Source organism: Typha latifolia, chromosome 4 (genome assembly GCF_019914945.1).
Source record: "Typha latifolia isolate L0001 chromosome 4, TyphaL0001v2, whole genome shotgun sequence".
Classification (NCBI taxonomy): Eukaryota; Viridiplantae; Streptophyta; class Magnoliopsida; order Poales; family Typhaceae; genus Typha; species Typha latifolia.
The window spans coordinates 16324640-16341683 of NC_133089.1; the positions used below are offsets into that span (position 1 = coordinate 16324640).

Genomic DNA, 17044 nt, shown 5'->3' on the forward strand with positions numbered 1-17044 from the left:
TTTTTCTTGAGTTGGTTGGTTGTTCGTAATGGCTTCGGTGTGATGGTAAGACATACTACTGTGCACCTTATTGCTACAAATTGGAGTCATAAAAAAATTAAAAAGTCTCTCCAGTAATGAGGATAAGTTAACGCATATCAAGAAGGCCAATGCAACAGTCAGACTTAGAAATGTGCATGGTCATAGGTAAAATGATTAAAACTATCTCTCCAGCAAAACAATGGAGGTATGTTTCCAATTTGATAATGAAAGTGCTGGGTCTTGTGTGGGCAAAAGCGTGGTTGACTGGAGTATTGCTCCCATCCACCTTTGTTAGTGGGTTTGTTCCATAGAGCCCGACAATACAAGTGGAAGAGCCATTCTTATTGTCCCCTAGTGAGCCTAGATATACTTGAAGATCCTAAAATTTTACATGCTCTGAGTGAATCTAGCATGTCATGATATAGCATATTGAGATTTACTTTTCCAACATGTGGCCTGGGAAGAAAAAATTTCTTGTCAACATATGCAAGGTCAGCAAATTAACATGAGCAGATCTCGCAATCTATGTCAACATTACATGGAATGCCAGGAAAAATGCATGTCAAGAGTGGGATAATAAAATGAGGGAATGCATTACTAGAGGACTAGACTACTAAGAGTCAAGATTATGTTGCATTAAACATGATAAGATAACCATTATTTACAGAATACTTCTAGCGTAATCAAGCGTTCACCTCTTTGCCCATAGGTTCTGGATGTTCATCCTTACCAGCTTCCTCTTCATCTTCTTCATCTTCTTCATCTTTTTCATTCTGCTCAGCCTCATCAGCTAGCCTGGTCAGCTCTTCTTCTATCATGAACTTTATTGCAGCTTTTCTTGACGAAAGATCCATACCAAAATGTCTATCTGAAGAAGGTGAGTTCCAATAAGCAAGTATTTTTCTTCATAGAAATATTTTTGAATAAAAAAAAGAAAAAAGAATTAGATTACACAAAGGCAAGACAAATTTCATATTCACAAAAGGCATACCAAGTTCATGTAGAACGTCAGAGAAAGTTGCCTGAAAATAGGAACTTATTAACCGCAATTACAAAAAAATTCTGAAATCAGATTCAATAATTACTCAACTAAAGAATATACACAGTGGTCACTGTTTAGCTTACAGTTTTGAAACAGCTTAGTCATCTTGCTTACCGTGTTAAAATTAACTTTATCCAGGATATTGCATATAGCATTCCTCACTTCCTCCTTACTTGGCCCTGTCTCCATGCTTCTGGAATTTTCCGTTCCTTTAGCCACCAATTTACCTAAAAATAAGAAAGAAACAAATTTCAGGTCAAAGTTAAGCTAGTTTTCTGTGGTTCAAGGTATTATACAGTGACCATAGCATGTTAGCATCCCAATATTTTCCAAGAAATTTACAAACTTCCCCAACTATTTTCTGTGGTTCAAGGCATTATACAATGATGGTAACATGCAAGGATGGCCGTGCCGGCGACGTACCGGCACGTGGCACGAGGGGTGCCGCATGGCACCCCTCCTAATAGCTTCGCCACAACCTCATCGTCGAGCTCGCTGTCGCTGTCGCCGTCGCCGCTCCTAGTCGCCGTCACCCGAGCTCGCATCGGGTGCCCTAGCTGAGGGAGGGGAAGAAAGAGATCGAGATCGAGAGAGAAATCCGCAACTTAAGTTTTTAACCGATAAACCTCTTCCCCTCCCTCAGCTAGGGCACCCGATGCGAGCTTTGGCGAGCGGCGACAACGATTGGGAGCGGCGATGGCGACCGAGAGCGGCGACGGCGACGGCGACGGCCAAGGTGGTACATTTTTCTCTCCTTTTCTTACGGCACGGCTGGCAAGTGTCGCGGCACGTGCCGTGCCGTGCCGTGCCGGCCGGCGGTCGGCACGGCCATCGTTGGTAACATGTTAACATCTCAATATTTTCCCAGAAATTTACTGCTTCCACAACTACGGGCAATAAAAATCTTGAGCATTGAATCATACTTGTTAAAAGCTCATCTCCCGAAATAATTATCACAACTAAAAGATCAAATCACAAGACAGCGTTAATCTGTAACAAATGATGTCAAGCTTCTACTAAATGAATTAAAAATGCAAATAGTTCAGCATTCTTGAGAGTAAGTTCTTGAATAAGCTAATAGAAGAAAAGGGAAAACGTGATAGCAGGTAGAACCAGTCAGACAAAAAGACAAAGCTTGCTGGTGATGGTGTGGCAGCTATTTATGTGTGTGTGTCTATATACCTATTTACATTAACATAGGAAAAGGTTACATATATATAGATATGTGAAACCCCACCTTTAAACATTTCAAGCAGACAACATAGAGATATCTGATGGAAAATTAAATAACTGTAAGTGGATATCAACTCAGTTGGAGGATTTTCCTCAATCTTACCAAGTTAGATAGTTTACTCTCATTTTACATTGGGCATAAACTAACATGATTAATGTGCCCTGAGCTTAGTGATTAATTTAATTTTGTGTTTAATATATGCATCAACTAAAGGATCAAATTAGTCCATGTCCATTTACCTAATATAACATAATAATGCTGAATCTGACATTTCCTAATAAAATCACGTACTAAATTTGCTTACTCTAGAGCAGCATACCCGTACATAAATGCGTACATAAATACACATACATAACACGTGTACACATACATGTATGCAGAGGCATGAAAAGTTTGTATTCTCACAATAGTGAAAAATCCTCCTATGCATGACAACCATATCTGCTTAAAATCTCTTTCAGCTTAAAATTTCCAATCTGAGCAGCACAGAATCCTCCCAAATTTTACTTCTACGAACTTTAATTCTGGCAAGCAAGCAAAATCCAGAGTATGAAGGCATACCATTAAATTTTTCCTTGCTATCTGCTTTAGCTTTGTCCTCGGTCCCATTAACAGTTCTCTTCTTCTTTGAGAACCTTACACTAGCATCGTTGTTCTCCATTGCTTTAAAGTGCTTTGAAGATGATGTTTTAGTGGCACACTTGTTTATTGGAAGATGCATTTTAATGGGACTTGTCCCCAGGTGTGGCTTTGTTCTACCAGCAGAAGCCCCTCTAGAAAATTTATGCTTACTAGATTTGCCTTCTTTGGGTTCTTCCTCATCTTCTTCTTCAGATTGGAGATTCCTCTCCTTACTCTCAGAGTGCATTTCATCCTCATCGTTAAGCCCATTCTCATCATCTTCCTCTTCTGCATCACTCGTTTCATGCGAACTACTCAGATTTCTTTCTGGAGTTTCCTCAGCCTTGTTCTTTTTCTGCAAAAAATTGACTATGCAAAAGATAAATGGAAGACAAGCCAAAGTTTGGTATTGGCAATTAAGTTGCAAGAGTCATTAAATTTATCAAAGGTTATTTAACTATGTTGTACAACAGGAAAAATCTATTGTAGAGGAAGGATAAAGTCACATACATTATGCAAGGCATAAGGAACAAAACTACAATGAGGAAAAATGATTTAACTACCTAGGACTTCTTGTAAATTGATTATCTGTTATAATAATGACAGTATACCTTGGAGTGTTGCATATGTATACTTCCTGAACTCTTTGGTGCCCGAACTCCTGTGACTCTCTTGCGCTTTTTATTCTTCAATGTTTGCTGCAATAAAGGAGAGATAAAACACAAAAAGAAAAAGAAAAAGAATTTACCAATCTATCCATTTTTATGCCACTCCTGCTTGCGCATGAAATTTCAAGGCAGAAAAAGAATAGGTTCTAAGGGTAGAATTTCAAGCAAACCTGTTCCTTGTCAGAAAGTATGACACTGTCTGTAGCATGAGGTGCCTCCATAAAATCCAACAGAGTAGCAACTAGTTCCTCCTGCGAGTCCAACTCAACCATATATTTTGTCTCAAAATTTTCAAGACAAAAAGAAAGAAAATGAAGTAAACCAACCTTCCTCGTAGTAGCTTTTGTAACAGGTAGGTTGAACAAATCACATAGTCCCGTTAATGTATCTTTAGTACATTTATCAAGTTTCTCCTTTACTTTAGTTTTTTGCTTTTCCTGTATGAAAGTTAATCCTCATAATTCAGCAAAGGGTTGGGAGAAATTAATTATGCATCAACCACCATAGGTTTATCTGTAAAAAGAATGCTTACCTCATCATCATGCCACACAAATCCAGAAAATTGCAGTATGTGATTTTTGAAATCGGCTACCTGCCAATTAACAACTTAAAAGTCATTTCTACAGCAGGAGGTGAAGGGAAAACCATATCAAAGTTGGAAGAAAGAAAATATACTAGCAGGATTGCAGAAGTTATTAAACCTAGAGAAGCCAAGTTATCTAATAGAGATACTTTCAGATAAGTCTGGCATAACACAAAAGGGGCAGGACAAAGTTATTGAGACTAGATTTTACATAACAATGACTTTCATGCTCATCACCAAGATATTGCAACTTCCAAGGACACCTACTACAATGAGAGGCTTATATTCACCCATGCATGCATATACGTATGTAAATATGCACAAATACTCTAATGTGCATATTTTTCTTATCACAAGCATATTTTTTCTACGATATTATGATATCTATGTATCACATATATTTATTGAATATACATGAATGCACTACATGGAATGAGGACATATGCATAGGTGCACTGCAATGAACATACACAGCATTTTCCTTAGAAGCAGAGACAAGACTCCTAGTATCATATACAAGAGTAAATGAATACTACATTATAGATGTAGGATACACGTGACATATATCCACCAAATCATAGAATGGGAAAATAAGAAGAACAAAAAAGGTGTTTGATGGAATCACACCACGAAATTTATAGATTAGCTGAAATGAATAGTCAGAATTCAACTACACAAAGGAAACCAAAAGAGTTCAGAAATGTGCATTGCTTTGCCTCTCCATTGTACCAATAAATGAAGCAACACTATATTTTCATGTGTTTCAAGTGAGTAACGTTGATCTCACTCAGGAAACTTCTACTTGCAGAAGGGGAAATACAAAAATGACTTGCATGCAAAACTTCAGCAGTATGCACATCTTCATTGGATATTTCAAGTGATACTTACACTGCAGTTAGTATATATCATTTGATTATGATCTTTTCCCTTCCCTAATCTCTTTTGGAGAGGGTAATTCCTTTTAGGGTAATTGCTTTTAGGGCAACTTCCTCTTTGCATCCGAATGATTACCATGTTCTTGTTCAAGGACTACCTTTTCAATATTTATAAAGTCAAATTCTGAATTTCCCTAACATATTTAAATAAAATATGGCAGCCTGGCTCAAGTTTAATCAAACAGAACCTAATGAAAATGTAACAAGAAGGGATTACTACATTCCTTTTGAGTGAAAATATTTGTAGTCCATAATTTTTCCTTATTACTCTCTCGTATAAGACTGTTACTATCCTCTTTCTACGAATAACTGCTGGGCCATTCAGCTGGGGCATAGGTTCAATCATTTGATTACACCTCAACTTTGTATCCTTTAGTTTTCTGATTAAGTTAAAATGTGGTCACTATAGTAACTTGTAGATCAAGTGATTTAACCAAGGACTAATGCTGTAACCTGTCAACCATTTTACCAGTGATGTGTTATCTGAACTTTTAAGAGGAATTAATGGGTTGTGGAATAGTGAATAAGCAGGATGTTTGAGGTTCCAAGCAAAAAGTTTCCTTCTCCTTATGGGGTGTTAACAAGAGGTCGTGGCCAGGTGAGGGGAGGTCATAGCCTCTATTGATACGATGAGTGCATATTGGGGATCTTGCAGTGTACCAAGATATACTTAATTGTATTTAATATGACATAATCTCATACAAGCATTCTATTGCAAGAATAGTAAAAAGACAGCTCTCCTGCGGATGTATGCAAGTTGCCGAACAATGAAAGTCTTTATGCACTTTTTATTTCTCTTTAGTTTTACTGCACTGATCAAGATCAAACAAGTTCTTAAATTAAAAGGGAAACTAAGTTTAACACATCATCTTATCTTTATTAAGAGCCAAAGCTTCTATTATACATATATGGCTTGAAAATTTTGCAGGAATATCCAATGCTTCACAATTATAAAGTTTAAGCTAACAAATCAGCACTTAATCTTATTTTTATATTCTTGGTATTATTTTTAACGAACCAATACTTAGAGCATATAATAATACAGATAGGATAACAAGTATACAGCAGCAAATAAACCTAGAGATAATGAGCAATCTGTAGGATCGGTACCACCTTCCCTTGTCTCCTGAAAAGGACATGGTAGAGCAATTTGAGATCTGCAGGCTTCTTCTTTGCTAATTTGTAAGCCACTGAAACCAAGAACCAAAGTTCCACATTATTACATTATGAAACATAGGGGGAGAAAAGGAATCAAGCACTTTAAAATCCACGAGGTAAAAAATTGGCCGAAAAACTGAACATGATAAGTAGCTACAGTTATATATGGTAAACTTAAATTTGGTTTAATTTATCATAAAAGAGGACTAGCAAACATAAATGCTTCAAGGATCTAAATCTAAATAATTAGGTCAAAATTGAAAATGCACCAAACTCAGGCCAGGATTTCACTTTGCATTTATGGAAATAAACAAGACATGACTAAATGAGCTGCATCAAATCTTTGTTAAAACTTATTTTCACAGCTCATTTATGATCACACTTGAAGTTTTTCATTAACCATAACTATAACTGAAACCATAATATCTTATCCTTATAATTGCGGTCAATATCATTGGATAATGATGCCATAAAACTCTGTTTCCCAAAGTACTGCCATTTTCTTGTATCACTATGCCATTATAGACCTAATATGTTAGAATTGGGTTGTAGATCACAAATATTCCTTTCAATAATGATACACCCATTGAAAAGAGTCATATGATAATACACAATATAATGACGTTGACCTTTAAAAAGCACGGACACGAACACAGGATATAGATATGTCACACGGGGATACGACAACTCTTGAAAGAATAGGACACAACACGTTTAGAATAGGGCAAAATAAATATAAAACATTATATATACAAATATATATTATTGATACGCTTATACAAACATTTTTCTAAACTTATAATATACATGCACAGGCATGCATATATTATTCATGAGAAAAAAATAAAATGTACACAATGCCACAAAGTCAAAAATGATAATACAATTCAATATTATGATAATAAATAACTAGCTACCATTACTTAACTACAGTGGATGGCATATGCGAATTCATGATTTTATACTAATTTGCCTTAATATTAATTAAATCAGATGCACTAACTTGTGATTGCTACATTATATTTCTATAGCATATGCAGGAAATTCCTACAATAAATCATTTATATAATAAACTTTTATAGCATATAATAAATCTTATATCCAAAACGGATCTCAAGAATATCCAAAAATGTCCAAAGAATATCCAAATTTATTCTATAATTTCTTAAATATCGAATACTTCATCAAAATGTCCAGTACGCTAATGAGTGTTGGTGTCTGACATGTATCAGACATGGACAAAATATGCTATTTGAAGTGTCTGTGCTTCCCAACTTGACCTAGAAGTATGAGGTATATCCTGCAATGAGTTGTTGCATTTTTCTGCAACAGTCGTGTATTTTTATTACAAGAAATGTTTTCAACATCCGACATCTATACAAGCATGGAGATCACTTATACAAGAAATTTAGATTTTAGACTTGGCATCTAAGATATCTTGACTCCCACAACTAGATCATGTTCCATTGTTAAAATATAAGGTGATATGTGAAGTCACTTGACATGAAACAGCAAAATGTTGCCCTGATCCTACCATTCAATAGAAATAGTATAAGTGAACAGACTAGAAAGGAAAAGAAATTCCTAAGTTAAATCACAGCAGACAGAATCATACCATTTGGTATCTCCTTCAGAGGAGTGCCATGGCCCTGTCAGTCAAAAGGTCAACAGAGGTAAATTATTTACAAAATTCATCAAATGCATGAACCAAGTGGAGACAAGAGAAGAAGAAATATAAAAGCAGAACCTTCTCAATCAGGAATGCCTTAGTTGGTTCCTTTTCAAGAGCTTCCACCAGCCTCTCCACAGTTCTCCTCTCACGCACAGGGCGTTCGATAGAGGAATTCGCAGGTGTCTTTGGAACATCCTCAGACTTTACTCCACACTCATTATTACCTTTCAATTCCGTTTCCTCGTCATCCTTCTCTCCTTGCTTCAATGTCTTGTTTAGTTCCTTTATTTCCATATACTCTCCAATCTTTGCACCAGACTTTATTCTCACTTTCTCATCCTCCTCATCCACCTTTGCCTCCTGTACATATTTCAGATCTTCACCTACCATGGTATTTGTGACCTCAGCTTCATCAAGCACCGGGTTGTCAACTTCACTCACTTTCACATTATCGGTTGCCACTTTTGCCTCAGCTTCTACCACCTTTCCATCCTTGACCTCTAAAATATTAACAATATTAGCTTCTTCCCGAGTTCCATTCTCCGCATCTCCAATCTTTACATCACCATGATTCTTTCCTTCTTCCCCTTGTTCTTTAACTTCGACTTCTATCACATTATTCTCTACCGCAAGATTCCTTTCAGTAACTTCCTCCATACCTACATCTTCAGGTAGCATCTTTGCCTCCAGTTCAGATGTCGCAGCTTGTTCCGTCATGTCTAAAATCTTAAACTGCTCAATACTTGTACAAGAAGACAATAAATCAGAATTTGCAAGTAATAATAATAGTTTGAAAAATTCATCGTATATCACGCGCATCATTGGGGAAAAAAAGGAGCCATGCCAACCTAGAAAAAGCTCAGCTGCTAATTATCTGTATATTACCAAAAATAATTCACAATCCTATCAAATAATAGAAATGCATTAACGAAAAAAAAAACTCCAACATTGAAGAAAAACAACATAGATGGGGGGGAACAAGAAAACCCGATCGAAATTTACAAAATTCCACCAAATGCCCAAGATCATCAACGGAACCGAGGTGGCAGCGGCCAAGATCGATTCCTCTAGAACAACTTCGAAAACCCTAATGCGATAAAGAAATGCCATTCTCGTCCAAGTGGGTAATCGACCAAAGATAAACAAAATGGACAAAATCGTCGAAATCACCACAGGAAATAACAATTTGGAATCGGAAAGCTTCATACTTGAACGATGGTTTTAGCGCATCGCGCGCTTCGAGCAAGTGAGCGAGGCGAGTGGAATTAGAAAAGGGCCGACTTTTTGGTTCCTGTATAATCTAAAAAGGGATATTATAGGGGCTTTTATGCATTCGGAGAATTTATTTAATTTCGTTGTTGTCGGAAGGGACCTGAATATCTGTTGCACACTCTCCGACGCATGTGACAAAATTCTCCTTCAGTCCTACTTCTTTGGGAGATTTACATATGAGGACACAAATCCTTGTAAAGAAATGCATATATATATATATATATATATTTTTTTTTTTTTTTGTGAAGCACTACAGTTTTTTTTTATAACAATTTTTACCCGCAATAATTCCACACCATAATTTCATGTGAATGTAGGCTATCTCGGATTAACGATTATTATTTTACTATTGCTTTTGAGAATTTTAATTAATCTACCACCATTTTTCGCAAGAGGTGAGGAAGTATGAAATTTATCTAATGTAAGAATACAATTTTTGTCCCTTTATCTTTTCAAAAAAGAAGAAGAAAATAAAATTTTCTCAAAGGAAATAAAAATGAATTTGGTTGCCACTGCATCAAGTAGCTTTCTCTTAGTATAATCCATCATCTCATGGTGTTTTTACTTTGTGCATGGCTTGGGCATCTATAATCATTAAAAGAGAAGGAATGTGTTTTTTCCGAAAATTTAGAAGAAGAAGAAGAAGAAGAAAAATAACTTCATAATTATAAGAAAAATATTTTGAGTTCTTTCTTAAGATGTGCTTCTTTTGGAGAGAGGGTAGACAGTGAATTTAGATTCATTAAGAAGAGGTCCACTGTGTTCTTCTCTGTTCTTCAAAGCACTCCAATGTCAAATTCAATAATCATCATTTCCTCATCTGAATCTGTACTAATACAAAACAACTAGCAATTAGATAGCCGCATAAGTTTAATTATTCTCTTCAGACACAATGGCGAATAGGCAAAGATGAAAAGTATTTACATTACAGTATCAAAGTATTATAAGGGCAACCTGTATGCCTCTCTTCTGTACACTTTCTTGAAATTAAGAAAATAATTGGGTGCCATGCAATTTACTTCAGACTAAAAGTAGAGCTGAAATCCAACGATAATTAGTTCGTTTGTTTCTTGCACTCAGATCTGAACAATATGATACGCCTTGTAGAAATTAATAAGTCTGTCATCAACTCTGCGCGAAAAATGAATTAGAGTTCATTTTATTTTTGCTGTTTCCAAGTGAGCTTCTGATATTACTTCTATCAGACCTGAGACATACCCTTTATTCAGTAAAATATCTATGCTTTTCAGAAAACAAAGAACAATGGTTAGAGGCAAAAGAACCCATGAACCCTGTATGTTGTTGTCCAAAAAGCAATTTAAGCTAACATATGTACTAAAAAATGACATACAAAATTAGAGCTCAGGAAGGATGCATGCCCACCTTATGCTTTAATTTCCAACCTTGGACATATGATGGATCCTCTTGCTATGTCTATCTCGATTAAATTATCTTCCTCATTAATCTCTGATAGGAGCTCCATTAGCCCATGTTGCATGAGTAGCAACTCAGGTGAGAAGTCAGACAAGCATCCTCCTTTCGGTTGTAATGCATTCGACTCCTCCTGAGCAACATAATGCCCATCAGAAAGAGCAATCTCAATGAGGCTCTCATCATCTGAATCTGAATCTTCTGAACAATCTGACAATCCTTGCAGGTTCTCATGCGATGATTCATCGTCAGTGACCGAACAACTCGATGATCCTGATCGAATTCGACGTAGATTCGCTGATGTCGCATTGCTTGAACCATCTAATCCTTTTAGGCCATCTTTCAGTGATCCATTTATGTTAAACTTGTTGTCTTCTTCTTCTTCTTCTTTTTCTTTTCCTTGATCTCCTTCCTCATCTTGTGGCACCATGGAGTTGGCTTTGATGAGCTTTCTAAGCTTAGGCAAGAAAAGTGAGAAGGAAGTGGATAGAACCAACACTAACAAAGTAAGAGATGCTGGAGGGGAAGAAATGATATAACTACAAAAAATAAGTAGGAGAGACAGTAAAATAGACAATCTAGGATGATTAAGCATAAAAAGAGAGTAACCCATTTGGTAATCAGATGATTCTACCATGAGGGATGCACAGATGTGTAACTTTATTGCATCAAAAAGTAGAAAAGGCTAGCTTCTGAGAGTGATGAAGAGAGGGAAACTGAACTATGTGGAGTCTCAATACATCTGAGATGCTAGAGATCATACATATATATATATACACCCCTGCAGAGAAAGAAGAGAGAGAGAGAGAGAGAGAGAAACATATATCAAATTGGATTGAAACAAGAACTAGAAAGCAGTACAGTGAGCAATATGGAAGATAGCAAAAGATGAAGCCACTTTGGAAAAGAGCTTAATGGATCTCAAGAGGGAGATATAGTTAGTAGCCACTTGCAAATAGGAAATTAGAGAATTTAGACCAATAAGGGAAGAGAGATCTTCTTTTCTTTTGCCCCCTTGGAACTCCAAGAAATTGCTGTTGGTTGCCACCTCTGCACACTTCCCTTAGATACATAAACAATGGTTTTACACATGTTACCACCGCAACTCCTTCAATCTTTTCTCTTGCATCATTCAATAGGTGGTCCTCATACTGCCTGTGATTCTCTTGGGAGAAGTAAATTAGAGTCTAAAACTGTGTAGATTTGGAGCTCCAATTGCTTAGAAATTTGAGAGGCCATGTGCAGGGAGTTCAGCTCACCACATGGCAACAAGAATTCAGATTCCACTTATAAAATTCAAGAATACCTCTCATTTCTAATGAAACTGTACTTTTACATGTTCATACTTCATAGTATCTTACCACTTATGTGAGGAAAGTTTATTGTTATACACAACACACACAGATTTATATATCTACATATATATATATATATATATAAAGGTTAAAGCTATCTATTTGCTTGGAATTCCTCCATTAATTGAATACAATGGTCAAATAGAAAAATTCGTGACCTGTCCTTGTTTTCTGGTTCTTGATTTATTTTCTCTGCAACTTCTGAACTGTGCTTATTATATTTATGTTAACAGCGTCAGAAAGTGAGATTGCAGAGATCAGATGTGCAGTGCAACAGAAGACAAATCCTTATCATCTCAGGTGCTGTTTGAAATTTGAAAATTAAGAAGATCCTTATGATTCAAAGAAGAAGAAGAAGAAGAAGAAACTATGCGTTGGTTGCCAACTAAGTTACTACTAATCCATGATGATAATCTGGAAATCTAGATTAAATTAAGCAACTTTCCTCTTGGTTGTACTGTTAATGATGAGCCTATGTGTAAGCTTTTTGTTCCTCTAATAATGCCATCCTTTGAATATTCTCATTCATTAGATTCACTACACTAGTGGAGTTCTCATTATTACAGTACAAAACACTTGATCTCCCTGCTCTTTTTTCTTTTTTTCTTTTTCTTGGCCAAGCTTTTAGGTTATGAGTTTGAATGTGATTCTCAAGGCCTATTTCACTTATTAGACCAACATCAGCCATCTTTCTTATGATCTTTGTCTCCTCTTTTTGTTCTTGTTGCTATGTGGGTCCCAAGGACATACTTGGCAAAAGGTAGTATGATGTTGTCTTAGATTTGAATTCCTGGACCAAAATATCCAAATCTAATTTGGCTTCCTGGGCTTGCTCAAATTTGGTTTAATCTGGATTAGATTATGGATGGATGCAGAGATCAAGTATAAGTCGCCGGCCCTAGCATGAGGATTGCCCCTTATCCTCCTCGTCTATCTCTTACCTGTTCGTCTCCTCTCATTCTCCTCCACGCTTAGGTTGGTATCAATTACCCCTCATTATCGCTCATTAGAACAATGAGGCACTCAGGGGCTCTCCTCTTCTCTCTTTTCTGTACTCCAACCTTTGACTGGCACAATAGAGGGAGGAGGTAGGAGGGTTATCGACGGCTTAGACTTTAGGTTTTGGTGAGTGTATGATAGGTTTGGAGATTTTTGTGGTGATTTTGTCTTGCCATTTTGAGTGGTTACACTTTGTCTTCCACAATCCTATCCTCGAAGCTTATCTGCCTTTGCCTTTTCTTGCCACAAGGCTGCCTATTTTTATTTTATATATCATTTTGCACTCTATTGTAAGCTAGTAAATATAAGATTATGTGTGTCTAAGTCAGCAAAAGATTGTGCCTATAGATATTGGACATTTTTGTTCATATAATCTTACAGGGATATGAATATATTATTGATCGTTAAGATTAATGTCATATTTTTATTTATTAAAATGTATTTATTTATATATCAAAGGGGTTTGTTCAAAGTATGATTCCATTATCCCTCTTGTTTATCATTAGACATTATGTTTGTACGTGTTGAGTCGTTAGGGTTTGATGCATCTTCTTTGTTATTTTGTCTATTGTACAAATATGTTCGGAACTTGTTTGGATACTTATCCTATATTAGATTTTCTAGCTCTGTTATAAATAAAATATTACCAAAGGACTTTTTTTTGAGGTTGGACCAATTAGATATTTCTTTTTTTTTTTTAAATAGAAGTGATAAATTAATAGTATTTCACTAATACTAATAGTATTTGAGCGGACGTGCCCTCGTACCATATAAACCCTATTTAAACAACTAAGCTCTATCCCAGTAGCACGTCCTCAATAACGTAACTCCTTTCTTCTGCTAAGAGGGGAGGGACCGTCAATGGCCCGCCAGTCGTATGAACCAATTAGAGGCTAAAATTACTAATTAAAGATTGTTGAGTTGGTGTGGAGAATAGTTGGGGTAGACTTGAAAACTATGATAGAGATATTTCTTATATTCTAAGCATGAGACAGGTGGCACACTTCTTCTTATGACACTTGGATGTGGGATAGAGGTAGGCAACCAACCGATGGCTTCTATCACCATCTTTTCACCTCCCCTTTCCTTAGTTAGTCGGTAAGCAAAACAAAGAGACCCTGAAACTAAATGATAATTACAAAGAACTACTTCTCTATTAAAAAAATTATTAGTAAGCCAATCTTTTCGTGCAATTACCAGACTATCCCTGCATCAAGTTATCTTCATCCCCAATTACAGTTCCATTAAGATTTCATTTAATTAAGGTTCAACTGCCAACTTATAGAGTAGGTATACATAAATATATTAAATAAATTACGGGTTTATTAATGGGTGTGACACTTGTGAGCAAATTGCAAAGCTGGCCATATAAAGGAGAGTCATATGAATCCTAATTGGGCGTGCATGCACTGGTAACAAAGGTACGGAGTATATATAATAACTTTACGTAAGAAAGACTTCTTTTGATCGAAGGTTTTTTGTGCTTGGGAAATCTAATGCATTGAGAGAATTAAAAAAAAAAGAAATTATTGGCCTTCCTATGTAGGCAAGCAATAGCCAATGTTTAAATTCATTTGTAGTTGGAGATCTAATGTTTTGCGGCGTTTAAATGTGCGAGAAAGATCATTAATTAATCTTTATGGTTGCTTGTGTACTACTTATCGATATGAATACAGTGATGCTAATTACAAGTTAATTACTAAAGTATAATCATTAACTTATGCAAATGGGTATATTAGTCATTCTGCTCCCATAACCATCGCAAAGGACCCCTGGGGGCATCATAGTAATTCTCCCTGATATCCGAGGTCATTTCTCTACCACATAGAGATATATATACCTCCCATTACGCTTTCATCCCTTCTCCCCCTTGCATATCGATACCTCATGCAAACGTAAGGATATGCGCGAATTCCGAGGCACAACCTTCACGTCGGCGACCGTGCTCCTCCTCCTCCTCTGCTCGGCCAATTCAGCTATCGATGAGATGCCCATGCAGCTTCTCTCACGTGCGGAGCTCGTGCGAGTTGCCGGCTACGGCGAAGAGCGGCTCTCCTCCGTGCTGGTCACCGGCACGGTCGTCTGCCATGCCTGCGTAATCCCTGCCTCACACGTATCAGGTTTCCAGCATTTATACTTGCAATTAACTTTTAGTATTTTGTTTACTTCTTTCATTAGTAGCATCATATGCACTAACTAGTAGATGACATAGCTAGCTTAGAGCGAATAACTATCGTAGTTATTTAGTTATCGATCGATGTTAAGGCTTATGTACCTTCATAAAAGGATGAGACGAATGGGATTAATAGTTAACGATGCCTGACGAAGAGATGTTTTAGGATGAAATGGTGAGCGAGTTTATCAATTCTATCTTTGAAGGAAAGATGGTTACGAGTAACTTCAAAGTAGTTTCAAGTGTTTTAAAAAAAAAAAAAGATTACGTACTACGTGATCATACACATAAATTAGCTAGAGTTTTAGATCATTTTCTTTTATCATTCGCGTTTTGGATGTAAGAAAAGAATGGAATTTATATATGGGAGTGCCAACTAATTATTTAGTGGATAAATTTGGATCAGAAAGTTCGATGGTAGGTAATCCAAGTCCTTAGACCTTAAACACCCACATTTGAGAGAGAAATCACACTCTTGATCAAGCTATGAGTTCATTAATTAAGATGCACTTAAGGAAATAGATAAAGATTATTCTACAAATCAAGATGACTTACAGAGGTGGACATGCAGTTGGCAGGTGGACATCATACCAAATGCATGTTGCTATTTTTCTACGTTTGTAAAGATGGTCACTACCTAGCAGTTGACACCCCCACCGGCCTTCCAACAAACAGACATTTCATCAAACATTAGGCGTTCAGAAACAAAAGACTAATTGTATACTGAATATATTAATTCGATATCAATTTGCTCTGTTGAATGTCAAATGGAATTAATGTCTTAGTGGTTCATGCTGACACTACCTTTTTCCGTATACATTACGAAATGCTTAAAAGTGCCTACATATACAAAGTGTTACATAACTAGTTGTCTACGTAAAAATAGAGAACAGAGAAATAGGAAATAAAAACAAAACTTCTTTTATCATCTTTTCATGATAAAATCATCTGTATTTTGTTATTTAATAAAGAAGAAATTAATTACTGACTACAACATTGCTATGATTAATTTGAAGCTGCAAAAGTAGCAGTTGGTTGCAAAATGGAAGGCAAAAGAAGGATAGATTGGGTGCACGGAGTAACAGACGATTATGGAGAATTTATAGTTGATCTCCCTTCCCACCTCCATGCAATCCCAAGGATAGACAAGGATTGCATGGTTCGAATCCTTCGTCTTCCAATGAATTCACCTTGCCGACTGATTGCTTCATCACGCGTACGTCCACAAGCTATACACTTATCTTCCATTGGAAATGGTATTCGAGTTTATACTGCAGGACTCGTGAGTCTTAATCACAACAGTGAGCATCTACGTGGGTGCTCAAAAATGCAAGATATTTATGCCTAAAAAATTTCAAAGTCGTATAGATTTTTCTTACACATGTATACATGAAGTGGTGTTCCAGACTAGTGTAAAAATAATCATTCATGCTGAATTAATTTTGGCATAGTATATGTAAGTGTGTGGAGAAAAGAGTTCTTTTTTTCTTTATCTTTTTGCAAATATATATTATGAACCAATCCGACAACATGCAAATGGACGCATGCCACGTTTTCATATACTCTCCACTTGACATATATACCATGCCGACCTGGGTATCGATCTTATCTTCCGAAACAATTGGAAGACGTTTGCTGCTTCACAAACAGATAAAAAATACACTTGACATATATATATATATATAAAACACCTTCTATATATTATTACAGCCATTACTATTATTACAGTAGATTATTTCACTAGTTCTAAATATATAACACGAACTTATCACGTCTTGGGCTCCCAAAATATACACTAAAAAGACTAGTAGCATGAAACCGAGGTGACATCGAGTGGGTAGCGATAAGTATTAGCGTACTGGAACGAGAGGCTCTCCCCC

The 17044-nt window shown here is 36.4% G+C and overlaps 2 protein-coding genes across 5 annotated transcripts; one reads left to right on the forward strand and one right to left on the reverse strand.

The window, feature by feature from the left end:
• Window positions 1–595: 595 nt before the first annotated feature.
• On the reverse strand, window positions 596–9288 carry LOC140787548 (DEK domain-containing chromatin-associated protein 1-like). 4 transcript variants are annotated; one of them, XM_073136527.1, is made up of 12 exons: window positions 9143–9288; window positions 8010–8676; window positions 7878–7911; window positions 6218–6294; window positions 4119–4178; window positions 3913–4023; window positions 3757–3837; window positions 3530–3616; window positions 2859–3273; window positions 1178–1290; window positions 1013–1043; window positions 596–889 (listed from the first exon to the last, which is right to left on the reverse strand). In XM_073136527.1, the coding sequence occupies exons 2-12, from the start codon at window positions 8649–8651 to the stop codon at window positions 705–707; spliced, it is 1836 nt and encodes a 611-aa protein (XP_072992628.1). In that variant the 5' UTR covers window positions 8652–8676; window positions 9143–9288; the 3' UTR covers window positions 596–704. The 4 variants fall into 4 exon arrangements, with proteins under 4 accessions (XP_072992628.1, XP_072992626.1, XP_072992627.1 ...); XM_073136525.1 differs by having other exon boundaries at window positions 6215–6294; XM_073136526.1 differs by having other exon boundaries at window positions 6215–6294; window positions 8010–8666; window positions 9143–9238.
• Window positions 9289–14872: 5584 nt separating this feature from the next.
• Window positions 14873–16654, forward strand: LOC140786930 (uncharacterized). The gene is made up of 2 exons (XM_073135648.1): window positions 14873–15111; window positions 16181–16654. The coding sequence occupies exons 1-2, from the start codon at window positions 14895–14897 to the stop codon at window positions 16510–16512; spliced, it is 549 nt and encodes a 182-aa protein (XP_072991749.1). The 5' UTR covers window positions 14873–14894; the 3' UTR covers window positions 16513–16654.
• Window positions 16655–17044: the final 390 nt, after the last annotated feature.